Genomic DNA, 20,467 nt, shown 5'->3' with positions numbered 1-20,467 from the left:
ATTTTATTTTTTGTTATTTCTGTATAATAAAATCTTAGAAGGGCAACTATTAGATTAAAGAAGTTGGTCAGTTATGTTCTTGGTGAAGATTCTAGAAAGAAGTATTAATATATTAATTAAACTTATTTAACTAAATGTATTTATTAACTAAATAGTACTGAATTTCTGTTTGGGAAAGTTGAACCAATTTATGTTCAATCTAACAGTATATGATAGTGCCCATTTTATTACATGCTGGCCAGTACCAGTAGCTTCTTAGGAGCTAAAGAAGTTTTTTTAAAAATACAAAGTTTGAAATTAAAGTAGTAGAGGAGATGAAGTTTTCCCTATATTCTATACTGGTTACGTAAAAGGATATTGATAAACTAGGTACTTCTAAGAATAGCGATTTATGAGGATGATGATGACAGTAATAAAAATGGAGTTAATATTCAGTTGGGCACTTTCTGCCAATACGAGTTTGAAGTAATTTACAAATATAGTCAATTCTCATTATTTGTGGAGTGTGTGTGTATGAATTTGACTACTTGCTATAATTTATATGTTAAGAAAAAAATTTATATGTAACCCCAGAATCAGTATTCCCAGTATTCCCCAGTCATTCATGGATTTGTACAGAGCAGCAAAAAAATTATGGTTGTCCAGTGCACATATTCCAATCTGAAAAGGCAATACTTTCTTGTTTCAGCACTTGCAAACAAATGTAGTTTTCGTGGTGTATTTATTACCAAAGTTTGCATTTTTGTGTATCATCTTGGTGATTTCACTGTTTAAAATGGCCCTCAAACAGCACTGAAGTACTGTCGGATGTTTCTAAGTGCAGGAATGCTGTGATGTACCTCATGGAGAAAATATTGTGTCAAATAAGCTTTGCTCCAGTGTGAGATAGAGTTTAGTGGCTGAGAGTTCAGGGTGTATACATTAAATAAGGTGTCTTTAAATAGAAACATACATAAAACAATGTTATATATATCAGTCCATTGTGGAAGATGTTGTAACAAGAGGCCAGTAGGAACATAACTGTGTATTTTTTCCTATGGCTGGTAGTTTAGATTGGCTAATTCATTGTTCATGGTGACCTTACAGAACATAACTACCGTGAATAATGGCAATTGACCATAGTATTAACTCATTTATTTGTCACCAATGCCATGGGGCAGGTATTATAATTCTCCGTTTTACAGATTAAGAAATTGAGGCACTGCATAAACAAATGATTTGTTGAAGTCCACATAACTGTTAGTAAAACCAGGAGTTGAAATTGGACAGTTTGTTTCCAAAGTTCACTCACTTCACTTGTGCAATATTGAATTTAGTGAGGATTAAAACAATTTATTAGGAAAATTAAAGAAGCTGGGAGAATTTAGCCACCATTAAAGAAAGCATGCTTAAAGGAGCAAGCCTAAAAAAATTGGATAGCTTTTCATGTAAAAGAGAAATTAGACTTACTTATATTTCCGCCATGTAGAATTACTATGACTTGGAGAAGTCAAGGAACTGATTTTAGCCCAGTATTAGGGCTGTTCAATGGCCAGCCTATCATAGGATTTAATGAATATCCTCAAACTGAAACTATTAATCTAGAGATTTGAATGACCATGTGTCAGGAAATCCAGATGGGAATAGAGGAATGCTTTATTCAGCAAGAAGTTAGACTAGTTAATACTTAAAGTTTCCTCCAATTTAAATATTATGATTCTTTTGTCTTGTACTTTTTAGTGGCCATTAGCATTAAAGAACATTTTCCTCACACTGTAATGCAACTGGTTTTATTGTTATATGTATGTCATTGTTTTTGCTGGTCAGTTCTTTTCCCTAATTCAAATTGAATCAGCAAATTGATATTTATGGTCAACTCACTCTTTCAGATTCTCTTTTCCTTATATTTTTGGATCATCCCTATTTGCCTGCTCCCCTCCTTATGGCTTTACCTATTTTTCCTCTTCCCTTATTATCAATAACTCTGGCCAGTCTGACTTCACGTGTATGTCTCTTAACACACCGCTTCAATTAGCTTTCTCTTTAAGACTTTTTTTTGAGCAGTTTTAGGTTTACAGCAAAACTGAGGGAGAATGTACAGAGATTTCCCATCTATTATCCCTGTCCCCACATTTACATAGCCTTCCCCCCATGAGCATCTTGGATCAGAGTGGTACACTGTTGTAGCTGATGATCTTAAATTCAGTTAGTTTTTTATTATTAGAGCCTCAGTCATGTAAGACCATTTTATAAAACTATTGACTACCTCTTAACACTTGTGTTTTACTTTTCCAAGTCTTTTTCTCTAGTGCATCATTTAATTTGTTTAAAGTTGATAGCAGTTCCATTCCATCAGATCAGCATTATGCCAGTTAAACAGAGGAGGAAGCTTAATGAATAAACCGCCTACATTCTTTTCTCATCTCATTAACTCTGTGCCACTCCAGCTCTTTTACCTTAAACCATACTGACTCATTTTTTTATTTCTCAGATTATTTCTTCTATGTGTATTGCTACTTACTTTTGTGTTGTTTTTACCCCTTAATCACTCAAAATCATCCCTCAAAATTTTTAAATATCCCTTACACGTAAAAGATTTGAGCCATGGATGTGAAGTAACCTACCCAGATGTTGGTCCTTATTCATGCCTTTGTAATAAGAAAAGGAAAGGGAAGAACTTACTTCTCCCTGCCCCACCAAAGATAATTCCTTCTATTTAATGCATTTTAATGTCTCTATATTTTACTTTCCAAATTCCTAATTTCTTACTTTATAATTGTGGTTTGTATAGTGTTTGTGTTACCATTACTTTATTATTAATTTAGACTACTGTTTTATTGATTTTAAGTGGAATAATTTTGGAACTCAAAAGATGGAGAAGACAGAATGTTTAATTTGTCTAAAATAGTATGTGCCTATGAGTTCCTAATGTGTAATGAAGAAAATGACCATTGAGTAAATTGACTATTTCTGGTTTCTCTCTGTGAATGTAGCATGGATAGTTTGTGCTAATAGTCTAGCAGTTTTATAGTTTTAGAGAGGAATAAGAATATGAGTAGTATGAGTTCTTATTTTGGTACATACAAAGTAGTAACAAATGTGAGAAATAAAGACAGTATATTTATAGGTTTTTAAGTGTTGTCAGGTGTCATAGAATCAATTAAAGATTTTGTCCTTTTATTCTTTTAATAAGGTTCATTGTTCTCATTTTTGTATATATTAAATCAAACTTGAATTTTTGGAACTCTGTTTATACATCTTTACATCTTCAAAGACAGATAAAATATTGGTAAATAGTTGACACTCAATATTTGTTTAATAAAAGGGAGGGGAAAATAAAAAATGTTAAGCAAAAATCACTACAGGATTTAAGTTTGTGATTGAAAACAATGAGTTATGTAACCTACTTATTTAAACTAGCTTAGGAAAAGATTTTTCAGTGACTCTAAACCTATAAATCACATAAATAAATAGAATGGGAATACTTTATAGATTTGAATGGTATGAAAATCTATAAATCAAAACCATTATACATATGACCATGTTTTACTAAAATAATTCCATGCAACTATTGTATTAATGTGTCAGTTGGAGATTTAGAGTGACAAACATTGGACGTGGTATCAGGATGGGAAATGAAACATGTTTTACTTTTATTAAGGTTAGAGATGCATTCAGAATACAAAGCAAAGGGATCAGCAATTTTATTTAATTGTAAGTGATGCTGTAAACTTCCAGGACCCCACAAAAGAACCTTAACCAGTAGAAGTGCAGCTTCAGTGTCTGAGTGTGTGAGTGTTCTTAAAGATTATGGGCCCTCTTCAGGCCACGCCATATATAAAGGGACTATACCTGACTAGGACGCAGCCTTTTCTAGATATATCCAGGGAGATAAGTTGCATCCAGACTAGATATTAATCCCATAATTATGTGGTACATAATATGACTACTAGAGGATAGCACATGTGCACTACAGAGGCATAACCAAATTCTCATTCATTATTCTTAATCTATTCAAACCTCTGTGGGTTATGTGAAGTACATTCCTGAATTTGGTAATGTGGAACTAGATTAAGAGTTAACTACCTACATATACCTGATAGTCATAATAAAAGGCTTTTAACCAGCTATAGAGATTACCTAACCCTAGAAGATGCCAGTGATGAAAATCAGGAAGTGTTTAAAACTATTGGAAGACAGAAAAGATATTACTTCATGTATTATTCAGAACATAACTTAGTTAAGGTCTTTTATTTTTTATTTTTTAATTTTTTAAATTCATTATCTTAGTTATGGTCTTAAAGAGAAGCTGTAGGTAGTTTGTGTGCCTTAGTAGCCAAAATATCAGTAGAAGCACAGTCAATCACTTGTTCATCTTTTTAACTACCTCCAGAATTAACTGCAGTTGATATTATGAGTTCTCTGATTATTGGGGCTACGTTTTATTTATTTTTGTATCTTTCAAAATATATAACAGGCATAATATATAAAAGGCAAAATATATATTAGGTACAGTAGAACAGGTACAATATATATTAGATGTTCAGTAAATGTTGTTTATATATATATATATATTTTTTTTATTTTTTATTTTTTATAAACATATATTTTTTATATACATATATTTTTATCCCCAGGTCTGTGAATCACCAGGTTTACACACTTCACAGCACTCACCAAATCACATACCCTCCCCAATGTCCATAATCCCACCCCCTTCTCCCCAACCCCCTCCCCCCGGCAACCCTCAGTTTGTTTTGTGAGATTAAGAGTCACTTATGGTTTGTCTCCCTCCCAATCCCATCTTGTTTCATTTATTCTTCTACCCACTTAAGCCTCCATGTTGCATCACCACTTCCTCATATCAGGGAGATCATATGATAGTTGTCTTTCTCTGCTTGACTTATTTCGCTAAGCATGATACGCTCTAGTTCCATCCATGTTGTTGCAAATGGCAAGATTTCATTTCTTTTGATGGCTGCATAGTATTCCATTGTGTATATATACCACATCTTCTTGATCCATTCATCTGTTGATGGACATCTAGGTTCTTTCCATAGTTTGGCTATTGTGGACATTGCTGCTATAAACATTCGGGTGCACGTGTCCCTTTGGATCACTACATTTGTATCTTTAGGGTAAATACCCAATAGTGCAATTGCTGGGTCATAGGGCAGTTCTATTTTCAACATTTTGAGGAACCTCCATGCTGTTTTCCAGAGTGGCTGCACCAGCTTGCATTCCCACCAACAGTGTAGGAGGGTTCCCCTTTCCCCGCATCCTCGCCAGCATCTGTCATTTCCTGACTTGTTGATTTTAGCCATTCTGACTGGTGTGAGGTGATATCTCATTGTGGTTTTGATTTGTATTTCCCTGATGCCGAGTGATATGGAGCACTTTTTCATGTGTCTGTTCGCCATCTGGATGTCTTCTTTGCAGAAATGTCTGTTCATGTCTTCTGCCCATTTCTTGATTGGATTATTTGTTCTTTGGGTGTTGAGTTTGCTAAGTTCTTTATAGATTCTGGACACTAGTCCTTTATCTGATATGTCGTTTGCAAATATCTTCTCCCATTCTGTCAGTTGTCTTTTGATTTTGTTAACTGTTTCCTTTGCTGTGCAAAAGCTTTTGATCTTGATGAAATCCCAGTAGTTCATTTTTTCCCTTGCTTCCCTTGCCTTTTGCGTTGTTCCTAGGAAGATGTTGCTGCGGCAGAGGTCGAAGAGGTTGCTGCCCGTGTTCTCCTCAAGGATTTTGATGGATTCCTTTCGTACATTGAGGTCCTTCATCCATTTTGAGTCTATTTTTGTGTGTGGTGTAAGGAAATGGTCCAATTTCATTTTTCTGCATGTGGCTGTCCAATTTTCCCAGCACCATTTATTGAAAAGGCTGTCTTTTTTCCATTGGACATTCTTTCCTGCTTTGTCGAAGATTAGTTGACCATAGAGTTGAGGGTCTATTTCTGGGCTCTCTATTCTGTTCCATTGATCTATGTGTCTGTTTTTGTGCCAGTACCATGCTGTCTTGATGATGACAGCTTTGTAATAGAGCTTGAAGTCCGGAATTGTGATGCCACCAACGTTGGCTTTCTTTTTCAATATCCCTTTGGCTATTCGAGGTCTTTTCTGGTTCCATATAAATTTTAGAATTATTTGTTCCATTTCTTTGAAAAAGATGGATGGTACTTTGATAGGAATTGCATTAAATGTGTAGATTGCTTTAGGTAGCATAGACATTTTCACAATATTTATTCTTCCAATCCAGGAGCATGGAACATTTTTCCATTTCTTTGTGTCTTCCTCAATTTCTTTCATGAGTACTTTATAGTTTTCTGAGTATAGATTCTGTGTCTCTTTGGTTAGGTTTATTCCTAGGTATCTTATGGTTTTGGATGCAATTGTAAATGGAATTGACTCCTTAATATCTCTTTCTTCTGTCTTGCTGTTGGTGTAGAGAAATGCAACTGATTTCTGTGCATTGATTTTATATCCTGACACTTTACTGAATTCCTGTATAAGTTCTAGCAGTTTTGGAGTGGAGTCTTTTGGGTTTTCCACATATAGTATCATATCATCTGCGAAGAGTGATAATTTGACTTCTTCTTTGCCGATTTGGATGCCTTTAATTTCCTTTTGTTGTCTGATTGCTGAGGCTAGGACCTCTAGTACGATGTTGAATAGCAGTGGTGATAATGGACATCCCTGCCGTGTTCCTGACCTTAGCGGAAAAGCTTTCAGTTTTTCTCCATTGAGAATGATATTTGCGGTGGGTTTTTCATAGATGGCTTTGATGATATTGAGGTATGTGCCCTCTATCCCTACACTTTGAAGAGTTTTGATCAGGAAGGGATGTTGTACTTTGTCAAATGCTTTTTCAGCATCTATTGAGAGTATCATATGGTTCTTGTTCTTACTTTTATTGATGTGTTGTATCACATTGACTGATTTGCGGATGTTGAACCAACCTTGCAGCCCTGGAATAAATCCCACTTGGTCGTGGTGAATAATCTTTTTAATGTACTGTTGAATCCGATTGGCTAGTATTTTGTTGAGTATTTTCGCATCTGTGTTCATCAAGGATATCGGTCTATAGCTCTCTTTTTTGGTGGGATCCTTGTCTGGTTTTGGGATCAAGGTGATGCTGGCCTCATAAAATGAGTTTGGAAGTTTTCCTTCCATTTCTATTTTTTGGAACAGTTTCAGGAGAATAGGAATTAGTTCTTCTTTAAATGTTTGGTAGAATTCCCCCGGGAAGCCGTCTGGCCCTGGGCTTTTGTTTGTTTGGAGATTTTTAATGACTGTTTCAATCTCCTTACTGGTTATGGGTCTGTTCAGGCTTTCTATTTCTTCATGGTTCAGTTGTGGTAGTTTATATGTTTCTAGGAATGCATCCATTTCTTCCAGATTGTCAAATTTATTGCCGTAGAGTTGCTCATAGTATGTTCTTATAATAGTTTGTATTTCCTTGGTGTTAGTTGTGATCTCTCCTCTTTCATTCATGATTTTATTTATTTGGGTCCTTTCTCTTTTCTTTTTGATAAGTTGGGCCAGGGGTTTATCAATTTTATTAATTCTTTCAAAGAACCAGCTCCTAGTTTCGTTGATTTGTTCTATTGTTTTTTTGGTTTCTATTTCATTGATTTCTGCTCTGATCTTTATGATTTCTCTTCTCCTGCTGGGCTTAGGGTTTCTTTCTTGTTCTTTCTCCAGCTCCTTTAGGTGTAGGGTTAGGTTGTGTACCTGAGACCTTTCTTGTTTCTTGAGAAAGGCTTGTACCGCTATATATTTTCCTCTCAGGACTGCCTTTGTTGTGTCCCACAGATTTTGAACCGTTGTATTTTCATTATCATTTGTTTCCATGATTTTTTTCAATTCTTCTTTAATTTCCCGGTTGACCCATTCATTCTTTAGAAGGATACTGTTTAGTCTCCATGTATTTGGGTTCTTTCCAAACTTCCTTTTGTGGTTGAGTTCTAGCTTTAGAGCATTGTGGTCTGAAAATATGCAGGGAATGATCCCAATCTTTTGATACCGGTTGAGTCCTGATTTAGGACCGAGGATGTGATCTATTCTGGAGAATGTTCCATGTGCACTAGAGAAGAATGTGTATTCTGTTGCTTTGGGATGAAATATTCTGAATATATCTGTGATGTCCATCTGGTCCAGTGTGTCATTTAAGGCCTTTATTTCCTTGCTGATCTTTTGCTTGGATGACCTGTCCATTTCAGTGAGGGGAATATTAAAGTCCCCTACTATTATTGTATTGTTGTTTATGTGTTTCTTTGATTTTGTTATTAATTGGTTTATATAGTTGGCTGCTCCCACGTTGGGGGCATAGATATTTAAAATTGTTAAATCTTCTTGTTGGACAGACCCTTTGAGTATGATATAGTGTCCTTCCTCATCTCTTATTACAGTCTTTGGCTTAAAATCTAATTGATCTGATATAAGGATTGCCACTCCTGCTTTCTTCTGATGTCCATTAGCATGGTAAATTCTTTTCCACCCCCTCACTTTAAATCTGGAGGTGTCTTCGGGCTTAAAATGTGTTTCTTGGAGGCAACATATAGATGGGTTTTGTTTTTTTATCCATTCTGATACCCTGTGTCTTTTGACAGGGGCATTTAGCCCATTCACATTCAGGGTAACTATTGAGAGATATGAATTTAGTGCCATTGTATTGCCTGTAAGGTGACTGTTACTGTATATGGTCTCTGTTCCTTTCTGATCTACCACTTGTAGGCTCTCTCTTTGCTTAGAGGACCCCTTTCAATATTTCCTGTAGAGCTGGTTTGGTATTTGCAAATTCTTTCAGTTGTTGTTTGTCCTGGAAGCTTTTAATCTCTCCTTCTATTTTCAATGATAGCCTAGCTGGATATAGTATTCTTGGCTGCATGTTTTTCTCGTTTAGTGCTCTGAAAATATCATGCCAGCTCTTTCTGGCCTGCCAGGTCTCTGTGGATAAGTCAGCTGCCAATCTAATATTTTTACCATTGTATGTTACAGACTTCTTTTCCCGGGCTGCTTTCAGGATTTTCTCTTTGTCATTGAGACTTGTAAATTTTACTATTATGTGACGGGGTGTGGGCCTATTCTTATTTATTTTGAGGGGCATTCTCTGAACCTCCTGAATTTTGATGCTTGTTCCCTTTGCCATATTGGGGAAATTCTCCCCAATAATTCTCTCCAGTATACCTTCTGCTCCCCTCTCACTTTCTTCTTCTTCTGGAATCCCAATTATTCTAATGTTGTTTCGTCTTATGGTGTCACTTATTTCTCGAATTCTCCCCTCATGGTCCAGTAGCTGTTTGTCCCTCTTTTGATCAGCTTCTTTATTCTCTGTCATTTGGTCTTCTATATCACTAATTCTTTCTTCTGCCTCATTTATCCTAGCAGTGAGAGCCTCCATTTTTGATTGCACCTCATTAATAGCTTTTTTGATTTCAACTTGGTTAGATTTTAGTTCTTTTATTTCTCCAGAAAGGGCTTTTATATCTCTCGAGAGGGTTTCTCTAATATCTTCCATGCCTTTTTCGAGCCCGGCTAGAACCTTGAGAATTGTCATTCTGAACTCTAGATCTGACATATTACCGATGTCTGTATTGATTAGGTCCCTAGCCTTCGGTACTGCCTCTTGTTCTTTTTTTTGTGGTGAATTTTTACGTCTTGTCATTTTGTCCAGATAAGAGTAAATGAAGGGGCAAGTAAAATACTAAAAGGGTGGCAACAACCCCAGGAAAATATGCTTTAGCCAAATTAGAAGAGATCCAAAATCGTGAGTGGGGAGAAAGGGGATAAAAAGAGGTTCAAAAAGGAAGAAAGAAAAAAGAAAAAAAAAAAAAAAGAAAAGAATTTTTTTTTAAAAAAGAAAACACCTAAGAAAAATGTAAAAAAATATATATATATATTAGATAAACTAGTAAAAAATCGTTAAAAAAGAAAAAGGTAACAGTTAAAAAAAAAAAAAATTTTACCCGAAGGCGAGAAAAAAAAAAAAAATGAAAAAGAAAAAATTAAATTAACTGCAAGACTAAAAAAAATCACAGGAAAAAAGCCATGAGTTCCGTGCTTGGCTTTCTCCTCCTCTGGAATTCTGCTGCTCTCCTTGGTATTGAAACCGCACTCCTTGGTAGGTGAACTTGGTCTCGGCTGGATTTCTTGTTGATCTTCTGGGGGAGGGGCCTGTTGTAGTGATTCTCAAGTGTCTTTGCCCCAGGCGGAATTACACCGCCCTTACCCGGGGCCGGGGTGAGTAATCCGCTCGGGTTTGCTTTCAGGAGCTTTTGTTCCCTGAGCGCTTTCCGTAGAGTTCCAGAGGACGGGAATACAAATGGCGGCCTCCTGGTCTCCGGCCCGGAGGAGCCGAGAGCCCAGGGCCCCACTCCTCAGTGCGCCCTCAGAGAACAGCGCCCAGTTACTCCCGTCTGCCTGACCTCCGGCCGCGCTCCGAGCTCACCGAGCCTGCGACCGGTTCAAGGTAACACGGAGCTGCGAGCTTACTGTCGGCTCTGTCTCTGTAGCCGGCTTTCCCGTTCCAATACCCGCAAGCTCTGCGACACTCAGACACCCCCGATCCTTCTGTGACCCTGCGGGACCTGAGGCCACGCTGACCCCGCGTGGGCTTCGCCCCGGTTTAGCCTCTGGAGCGATGTCCCTCCGCGGAACAGACTTTTAAAAGTCCTGATTTTGTGCGCGGTTGCTCCGCCGCTTGCCGGGAGCCGGCCCCTCCCCCCGGGGTCTATCTTCCCGTCGCTTTGGATTCACTTCTCCGCCGGTCCTACCTTTCAGAAAGTGGTTGTTTTTCTGTTTCCAGAATTGCTGTTCTTCTTCTCTTCGATCTGCCGATGGATTTTCAGGTGTTTGCAATCTTTAGATAAGCTATCTAGCTGATCTCCGGCTAGCTGAAGCAGTCTCAGCTTGCTACTTCTCCGCCATCTTGACTCCTCCTAAAGCTGCATCTAGCTGTTTATATATATTTTTTAAATTAAAACTTAAATTTTTAAAAATTAAAAATTATTTTAGAGAGAGGGAGCACATGCAAGCAGGGGTGGGGGGGCAGAGAGAATCTTTTTTTTTTATAAGATTTTATTTATTTATTTGACAGAGATCACAAGTAGGCAGAGAGGGAGACAGAGAGAGAGAGAGGAGGAAGCAGGCTCCCTGCAGAGCAGAGAGTCCAATGTGGGGCTCGATCCCAGGACCCTGGGATTATGACCTGAGCTGAAGGCAGAGGCTTTAAACCCACTGAGACACCCAGGTGCCCCAGCAGGCTCCAGACTTAGTGCAGAGCCCAACTCAGGCCTCGCTTTCACAACCCTGAGAACATGACCTGAGCTGAAATCAAGAGTTGATGCTTAACTGACAGAACCAGTTAGTCATCCTTGTATTTTTCATTTGTAGTCTAAGCTCAACATGTTTACATTCTTTTATAATTATGAGTGAAAGATACAGAAATATAACCTTTACATTTTACTTTTTAATAGTTATGATACTCCAGGAATTTAGACATTGGTTTTTACTGTGTTTTGAAAACTCACACAAACATTTTATTCATTTTTGAATTTGTATTTCATTTTTGAAATTGCTACTATACTGCTTTAATTTTAGTTCAGTGCTGTTTAAAGAAGGTTCTTAGATATATTTGGTACAGAGTTCTGCAATGAGTTTCACTACTTGGACACTATGGAGATTCTTCTATAATTAAATATAGTCCAAAACAATTTTATGTGTTTATAAGTTGAATAGCGTCAGTAAATGTGAGAGAAACCTTCTTGGTAAGATTTGGAATAGTAGTATAGATTTTACTTCTATTTAAAATAGTGAAGAGGGGTGCCTGTGTGGCTCAGTTGGGCATCTGCCTTCGGCTCAGGTCATGATCCCAGGGTCCTGGGATTGAGCCCCACATTGGGCTCCCTGCTCAGCAGGGAGCCTGCTTCTCCTTTTCCCACTCCCCTTGCTTGTATTCCCTCTCTCCCTGCCCCCTCTCTCTCTGTCAAGTAAATAAATCATTAAAAAAAAAAAAGCGAAGACTATGATTTAGGTAGTAGATAATAAAATATATAGCTATTTCATTACAGGGGAAGGTTTTATTTCTTGTTCTGCAACAAAGAAAACATTTAGAATAAGGCTAATTTTTAACTTTTTGAAATACTTAATGTTCAGAATTTCTGACTTTTGCTATTTGTCCAAATTACACAGGCAAAAGGGGCAGCTAGCTGTGGAAAGAGCTAAACAAGTGGAGGAGTTCCTACAGCGAAAGCGGGAAGCACGGCAAAATAAAGCTCGAGCCGAAGGACATATGGTATGATTTTTTTTTTTTTTTGAGATTTTGAGCATATTAATATTCAAAGTGAAGGTCTGGAACAAGGTAGGTATAAATGAATTCTAAATCTTTACAAAAATTTACTCTAAACTTTATAAACTTGTGATATATCTTAACCATATGTCTTCTGCCATATTCTTTATACCAAGGCGAAATTCTGTGGATGTTTTGGTTAATTAGGAGTAAGTTCATAGCTGTATTCTTCCTTTAAAAAGAGAAGTAGATTTAGCAACCTAGATATTTGTATTAAAACAAGTGAGTTTTTACATTGCTAGATTTTTTTTTCAGACATGCTTTTGGTTTTAAATACTTTTAAGTAGCAAAGAATTTTGAAAGAAAACTGGGAAACAGTTTGATAAATGTGTATAACTGTATTATCTTCTCAAGTGCACATTAGAAGCAAAAGTATATTAAAACCCCCATTATGCCAGCTAACTTAATTAAGTCATGTACCCAAGAAAATATTAACAGTTTTTAGATCATTTTAGTAGTTAAAACTTAATAGTTTGACTTGTAGAGGTACACAAAGTGCCTTTTGACCTTTTGTCTACAGAACAATTGATGATTGTTTCTATCAGCTCACCACTCCGAGAAGAATCCTACTAACATAGAAAATAGGTCAATAATATGATACTATGTTTTGATTACATTTATAACTGCTGTAAATTCATAAGTGGTATCTTTGTGAGTTAATGTAATTATTTCAATTTAGGATATTTTTTTTGAAATAATATCATTGAAAGATTGCTTAGTTTTTTTTAATGGTTATGCTTTGTATTTTAACACCTGAATTTGTTTTTCTAATCTTGGAATTAATCTCTATTTGTATCCTTCCTGTAGATGGTACAAGAGAACCTCCTGTGTTTTCTCTTACTCCATATCTCCAAAGTTAATAGCATTTGGAATTTTAGTTACAGATTTTAATTTAAAATATTTTAAAACAATTATTAGACTTGTCAGGATTTATATATTTCTTTCCTCATCATTACATTCTGTTCTGCCCTCACTTTATTTTTCTTTATGATGGAGAATATTCTCTGGCAATTCTTTTGGACAGAAACTTCCCAAGATATGTTGGGAATCTTCTTTATTTTGTCCTCATGCTTAAATGATAAGTTGTAGTGGTGGTCAGTTGGTGAATATGTTTAGCATTTGTATGTCTGAAAAATTATTTTGCCTTTTTTGAGAAACATTCTTGGTGAGTGTAATATTATATGTTGAGATTTTTTTTCTTCAGTACTTTAAAGATGTTTCTCCAGTTATCTTTTGGCATGTCTGTTTCTGACAAGTTCACTGTCATTCTTATCTTTCTCCTGTATATGTAATATGTCTTTCTTCTCGACTGACTTTGAACATATCAATGGACACAATTTGGTTACAGTGTAGCCTGGTGTAGTTTTCTTCATGTTTATTTTGTTGGAATTCATTGAGTGTCTTGGATCTGTGGATTTATAATTTTCATCAAGTTTGAAAAAATTACATTTATTATTTATTCAAAAATATTTTTTCATTCTCTGTTTTTGATTCTGAGACTCTCAGTACCCATCCACTGGACCATGTGATGCTCTCTCAACAGCTCATTGAAGGTCTGTTCATTTTTTTCCCACTCTTTATTATATCTTTCATTTTAAATAGCTTTTATTTCAGTATCTTTAGGTTCATTAATCTTGTCTTCTGCTTTGTTTAATCTATAAATCCCATGCAGACATTGTGGTTTCTTTTAATCTCAGAAAACTTTTTCATCTTAACATTTTTTATTTCTTAAAGTTTATTTGGGTCATTTTTATATTTTCCATTTCTCTTTTTATAATGTTTATGCTTTTCTCTACATTCTTGAATTTGAATATAATAGCTGTTTTAATGACCTTCTGTAATAATTTTGTTATCTTTGTCATTTCTAATTGGTTTTTCTCCTCATTGGGGTCTTTTCCTGCTTCTTCACATACCTGGTAATTTGCTGGATGCCAAGGCATTGTGTGTGTGTGTGTGTGTGTGTGTGTGTAAAAATCTTGGATTTTTTCATATTTAAATATGATGGGGCTTTATTCAGGGATGCAGTTAAATTACTAGGAAATAGTTTTTTGAGTCTTTCAAAGTTTGCTTCTAAGATCTGCTGGGCAGATCCAGAACAGCCTTAAGTCTAGAACTAATTTGGCCCCATTGCTTCAAATACTGCTTCTCCTTTTTCTCGTAAGAGAATTCCTATTAGATGGATAGATTGGAACTTTCATCAAATGTGCTTTTCTCTGTACTTCTGTTTCACCTTTTGTCCCTTTCTCATCCTTTTTATCCCTTTTTCTCTTACTACTAGAAATATTCCTAGATCTGGTTTTTAGCTCACTAATATATTCTTAAGTATTATCTACTCTATACTTCAGCCCACCTAATGAGTTTTTTCTTTTCATTTAGAAACTTGTGTTTTCATGTCCATGAACTGTAATTAGTTTTCCCCTAAATCTCCTTAATCATATTCTCATTTCTCTGTTAATACTACAGTTACTACAAAATCTTGTTTTTAGTTTGCTGTCATTAGTTTTCTCTGTTTTTGAGTTCTCTGTTTCACAGTGTTGGCGTTCATGAAATTCTTGGTGTTCTTGACAATATTCATATTTGGAGTAGCTATTTTTTGCTCATTACCTTTATTTGGTCTCCTGGTGAGATGGGAGAATGCTACTGACCTGTCTCCTACATAGTTTTTAGTGAGAGTAGGGAATGGATGGGACATGTATTGATAATCTGCCAGGCAAATTTATTTTCTGGGCTAAGGAGACTGTCATTCTTCTTCATTATAACCAGTCATTCAGAGGATTAGCCTGTCTTTTACCACTATGCGCTCTCTGATCACTCCTATCTGAAGGTGACTGACTATTTTCTGGCTTGTGGAGATGAGTAATGCAATAGAGGTAACCCTCTTACTGCAACCACTGTTATCTGCTTCTAGACCTTCTCGTGTTTTTAGCTTCCAAGAATTCTGAGAGCATGCTTCATGTTGCTCATACCTTCTGTGATAGTATTCTATCTGACATGCTTTTGCTAATAAAGTTTCTCACTTAAAACTGATTTTGTGTTCTTTTCTTTATCTCTGGATTCCTTCTGTACTTGGAACTACCAAGACTTTTGTTTGTTTTTGAGTCCTAATATATATTCACTTTAAACCTACAGAAGGCCTACAGATTTTAAGTTTGAAATTAGAACTTTTTTATGATGAGATAGAGATACTATTTAAAATTTGCCTTTCTGTATTAGTTTTCTATTGCTGTGTAACAAATGACCATAAACTTAGTGGCTTAAAGCAATACAAGTTTATTATAGTTTCTGTGTGTCAGCAATTTGACCTGTTTTAACTGGATCCTCTGCTCATGGTCTCATAAAGCTGAAATCATGGTTCAGCCAGCTGTGTCCTTATCTGATGCTCAAGTAGGATAAGATCTTCACTGCTTAGGGTATTGGCAGGGTTCTTTTTCTTGCTGTAATAGGATTGAGGTCTTCATTGTCTGACTAGCTTTTGACCAGGAGTCAGTCTCAGTTCTAAAAGACCACTGTCAGGTCTTTGCCATGTGGCCCCCTTCATGTCCACAACAGATAATTTCTTGTGCATCAGACCCCTCCCATACTTCAAGTTCCTGACTGCTACTTCTACATCCAGCTGGAAAAAACTCTGATTTTAAAGAGCTCATGTGATATCACATCATACCTGTCAAAATGGGTAGTATCAAATAAGAAATAACAAGTGTTGATGAGGACATGATGGAGAGACCCCTTGTGCTGTGAGTAGTAATGTAAAGTGGTACGGCTACTGTGGAAAATAGTATGGAAGGTTCTCAGAAAATTAAAAATAGAAATATCAGCGGACTCAGCAATTCCATTTTTGGTTATTTACCCAAAATAAACAAAGGTACTAATTCAAAAAGATATATGCACCTCTGTGGTTATTGCAGCATTATTTACAAAAGCCAAGATATGGAAACCACATAAGTGTCCACTCATAGATGAATGAATAAAGAAGAGATTGTACACACACGCATGAACGTGCACACGCGCATGCGCGCGCGCGCACACACACACACACACACACACACACACAGGAATACTACTCAGCCATGAAAAAGAATGAAATCTTAACATACATGACAACATAGTTAGACCTAAAAAATGTTATGCTAAGTGAAATAAGTCAGGGAAAGACAATAAACTAATAAACTGTATGACCTCATTTATATATGGAATCAAAATCAAAGTAAGAAATAGATTCATAAATACAGAGAACGAATTGGTGGTTGCCAGAGGGGCTAAGAGTGAGAGGATGGACAAAATGGGTGAAGGGGATTAAGTAGTACAAACTTACAGTTACAAAATAAATAAGTGATGGGGATGTAAACTATGGCATAGGATTTATAGTCAGTTATGTTGTAGTAAGTATGTATAGTGACAGATGGTAACTAGACTTAACTATAGGATCATTTTGTAATGTAAATAGATGCTGAATCACTATATTGTACACCTGAAACTAATATAATATTGTATGTCAACTACACTTCAGTTTAAAGAAAAAAGAAATAGCTCACAAATATCTCCTGTCAATGAATAAATATGTAAACAAATGAATAAATGGTTCTTATGATTGGTCAGGCCCAGTGGATAATGTCTCTATTATAATGTCCGTCATCCCCTTTAACATCACCTAATTGCGTAGATAAAATCCATCATATACAAAGTGCTGGGAATTATGTAGCATTTATAAGTCTGGTGGAGCAGTAAAGGTAACAAGAAGCCTTGGAATTTTTAAAATTCTGCCTATCACACCCCCTTTGCCTGTAATTTTAGAGACTATTTCTGGGGACAGTAGACTAGGGTATGTGAAGGAGCTCCTTTTTAGTACTGGCTTTATCAGCATGCTTGATAGGACAACATTCTACCCAGGTCTTCAAATAAGAACTTTCTTAAAAATTGGTTTTACTAATAGATGCAATTTAAATACAATGAAAGTTGTAAGTCTTACGTGTATATCACAATGAGTATGGACAAAGTAGTCATGTAACCACTGCCATAATCGTGGTATAGCACCATCCCATCATCACTTAAGTTTTTTCATCTCACAATAAGAAAACAAAATTTGTAACTACATATGATGATTCATGTTAAACAAACTTCTTGTGATCATTATTTTTTCATATATACGTATATCAAGTCATTATGTTGTACAACTTAAATTAGTACAGTGTTATGTGGTATTTATATCTCATTAAAACTGAGAGGGGTGTTTGGTGTTCCTTTGCAGTCAGTCTGCTAACTATCAGAAACCACTGATGTGCTTCCTGTCAGTATAGTTTTGTCTTTTTTTTTAAATTAAAGATTTTAATTTATTTATTTGAGAGAGAGAGAATGAGCAGTGGGGAGAGGAGGGGCAGGGGGGAAGAGAGATTGAGAGAGAGAGAGAAGCAGACTCACTGCTGAGCAGGAAGCCTGACATGAGAGTTGATCCCAGGACCTGGAGATCATGACCTGAGCTGAAGGCAGACACTCAACCGACTGAGCCACCCAGGCACCCCGGTTTTGTCTTTTTAAAAATCTTACGAGTAGGGGGCATCTGGATGGCTCAGTGGGAAGAGCATGTGACTCTTGATCTGGGGATCATGAGTTTGACTAAACCAACCAATAAACTGGTTGGTTGCAGAGGTTACTCAAATAAATAAAAATTTTTAGAAAGTAAAGATTTTATATTTATTTATCAATTATATACAATATATAGTTTTTTGAGGTTGATGTATATCAGTAGTTTGTTCTTTTTTATTCCATATTAAGTCATATTCCATTGTATGGATATATCACAGTTTATTTATTCCTCGGTTAATCGACATTTGTTGTAGTTTCCAAAAGAGGGATGCTGTCAGTCCTGCTAGCAATCCTTTTATATCTTTGTGGTCAGTAGCCTCTCTCATTTTCCACAGTGGAAATTTTCTTCAATAATTTTCCCCTTATCTCTCTGTGAAGATAATCATTATTTCATCATTATTTCACAGAGAAAATTGGGCCTACAAGCCCCACATTTCCTCACATTTTCTGCCCCTGAACTTGTATATTTATAATGGCACCAAATTTTTGTTTTCTCTGGTCTCAGAGAAGAATAGGACTTCCTCTATTCAAAAGTAATTTCTTGCATTCCACCCTATTTGATAGTTATATTACTAACAATTGTTAACATCTCATTTATTGGGTACTTACTATAATGTTAGTTGTTCTAAATTCTTATATTCTAATCTCACAACAGCTCCCGGAGGTAGATCCTGTTACATTCCCATTTTATATCCTATGGAGGCATAAAAAATTTAACGGGTCAAGCTTTACAAGATACTAAATGATAGAATAAGTGTTTAAATTTCTGTAGTCTGGGGGCACTTGGGTGACTCATTTGGTTGTCTCTCCCCTCCCCTTTCCCCCTCCCCTCCCCCCCCATCTCCTCCCTTTCTCTCCTTCCTCCTTCCCTCCCTCCCTCCCTCTTTCTTTATCTCTTTCTTTCTTTTTCTCTTGATTTTATTTATTTGAGAGGGAGAGAGAGAAAGAGAGAGGCACATGAATAGAAGGAGCTGCAGAGAGAGAGGGACAGGCAGACTCCCCACCAAGCAGGGAGTCCAATATAGGGCTTGATCCCCAGACCCTGATATCATGACCTGAGCCAAAGTCAGACTTGCAATTGACAGAGCCACCAGGTATCCTAATCTTGGATCTTTCTAATTCATCCTTTACCTAAGCTACCACAGTGATCTTTCCAAAGCAAAACTGAATGCATTGCTCATTTTCTTAAAGTTATTTAGTGATTCTGTATTGCCCAGAGGGTAAATTAAAACCTTTTTAGCTTAGCTGAAAACTTTCAGCCTTTGGCTTTCTTACTGCTGCTCTTGAGTTTCCTTTCTTACTTTCTTCACCTCTTAAATTTCAGCCATATCAAAGAAATTTTTTTTACCAGAAATCTCATCTCCCTTATCTTCTTGGAGAGAGAGTTCATGGTACCTTTCTATTGCCTTGTTGTCCTGGGGACTATTGCAGAGGATGTGGGGGAGGTTCAATGGGAAATAATAAATTGGTTTCCTGCTGTGAGGGGGAAGATGATTAACTATAGAAATAATTACCATTGTTAATGTACAGTGTGTTATGAAGCTTACAAAAAGCTTCCTGATTATTTTGCCCTTCATTTATCTTCATAGGAACTTCAGAGTTTAGACATTGTATTCTCACCATAAGAAAGAGTATCAGCTCCAATAATTAGAGAAGCTTAGGGAGGAGAGAGTAGGAGAGGAGTATGGTAGACATCTCAAGGAGTACTTAAGAGTCTGCCTAGAAAACACAATCAGAAATCTGTGGGAATACTCATCCATAGTGTTATGTGCTGTCACTCAACCTTGTGTCATGTAGGAAGACTACTTAGCCCAGTATTGTTGAAATTGGAAAAAGATCACCTAAAGTAAGTCTAACTAGAATAGTGATCCACATTGGGAGTAAAGAGTGAAAAAAGGGTTTGGTTGGGATTTTACCTTGAAAAATACAATTTAAAAATTATTTTGAGTATTATATGTAAATGAAGAATCACTAAATTCTGCTTCTGAAACCAGTATTATATGTTCACTAACTAGAATTTAAATAAAAACTTGAAACAAAACAATACATAGAGCCTTGAAATACATTGAAGAAGCATGTGAAGAAATACTCTTACATCTATGCGATGTTTAATCACATGCCTTTTGTTGTTTTATCTATTCCATCTTGAGATATAATAAAAATTTATTTTTCTATAAAAATAAAAATTATTTTATCATATTCATCATAATTTTGTTATATTTAATTCTACGCTAATTTGAAAGTAATTAATTTAGGGAGGATTGTAATTTTTCTGATAGAATTATATAATGAATACTGTATGTGTTTTATCAAATCCAAGATATAATTGTAAGGCATATTGTTGTTTTATATATGACTAACAGAAAAAAAGTGTTGCCAGTTTAACTGATATAATACTTTTTATGACTTAACTTTTATACTTGCTGAAATAACTTTTAGATTTATCTTTTTTAATTATATCATTCTTATAAATCCATAAAAAGGAAAATATGAATGAAATAGATTGATAAAAGTATTCATTCCTAAATCTACTTCACACTTATAATTTGACTTT

General features: G+C 35.9%; 1 protein-coding gene across 6 annotated transcripts in view; it reads left to right on the top strand.

Annotated features, from left to right (window-relative positions):
- Positions 1-20,467, top strand: part of NEK1 (NIMA related kinase 1) — a 220,781-nt gene that overhangs the window by 71,158 nt on the left and 129,156 nt on the right. For all 6 annotated transcript variants that reach the window (XM_059175038.1, XM_059175054.1, XM_059175046.1 and 3 more), the window contains one exon: positions 12,177-12,279. In XM_059175038.1, the coding sequence (XP_059031021.1) occupies positions 12,177-12,279 (103 nt within the window). The remainder of the gene's footprint in view (positions 1-12,176; positions 12,280-20,467) is intronic.

Source organism: Mustela lutreola, chromosome 1, assembly GCF_030435805.1.
Source record: "Mustela lutreola isolate mMusLut2 chromosome 1, mMusLut2.pri, whole genome shotgun sequence".
Lineage (NCBI taxonomy): Eukaryota > Metazoa > Chordata > Mammalia > Carnivora > Mustelidae > Mustela > Mustela lutreola.
This window is presented reverse-complemented; position numbering and strand designations above follow the sequence as displayed.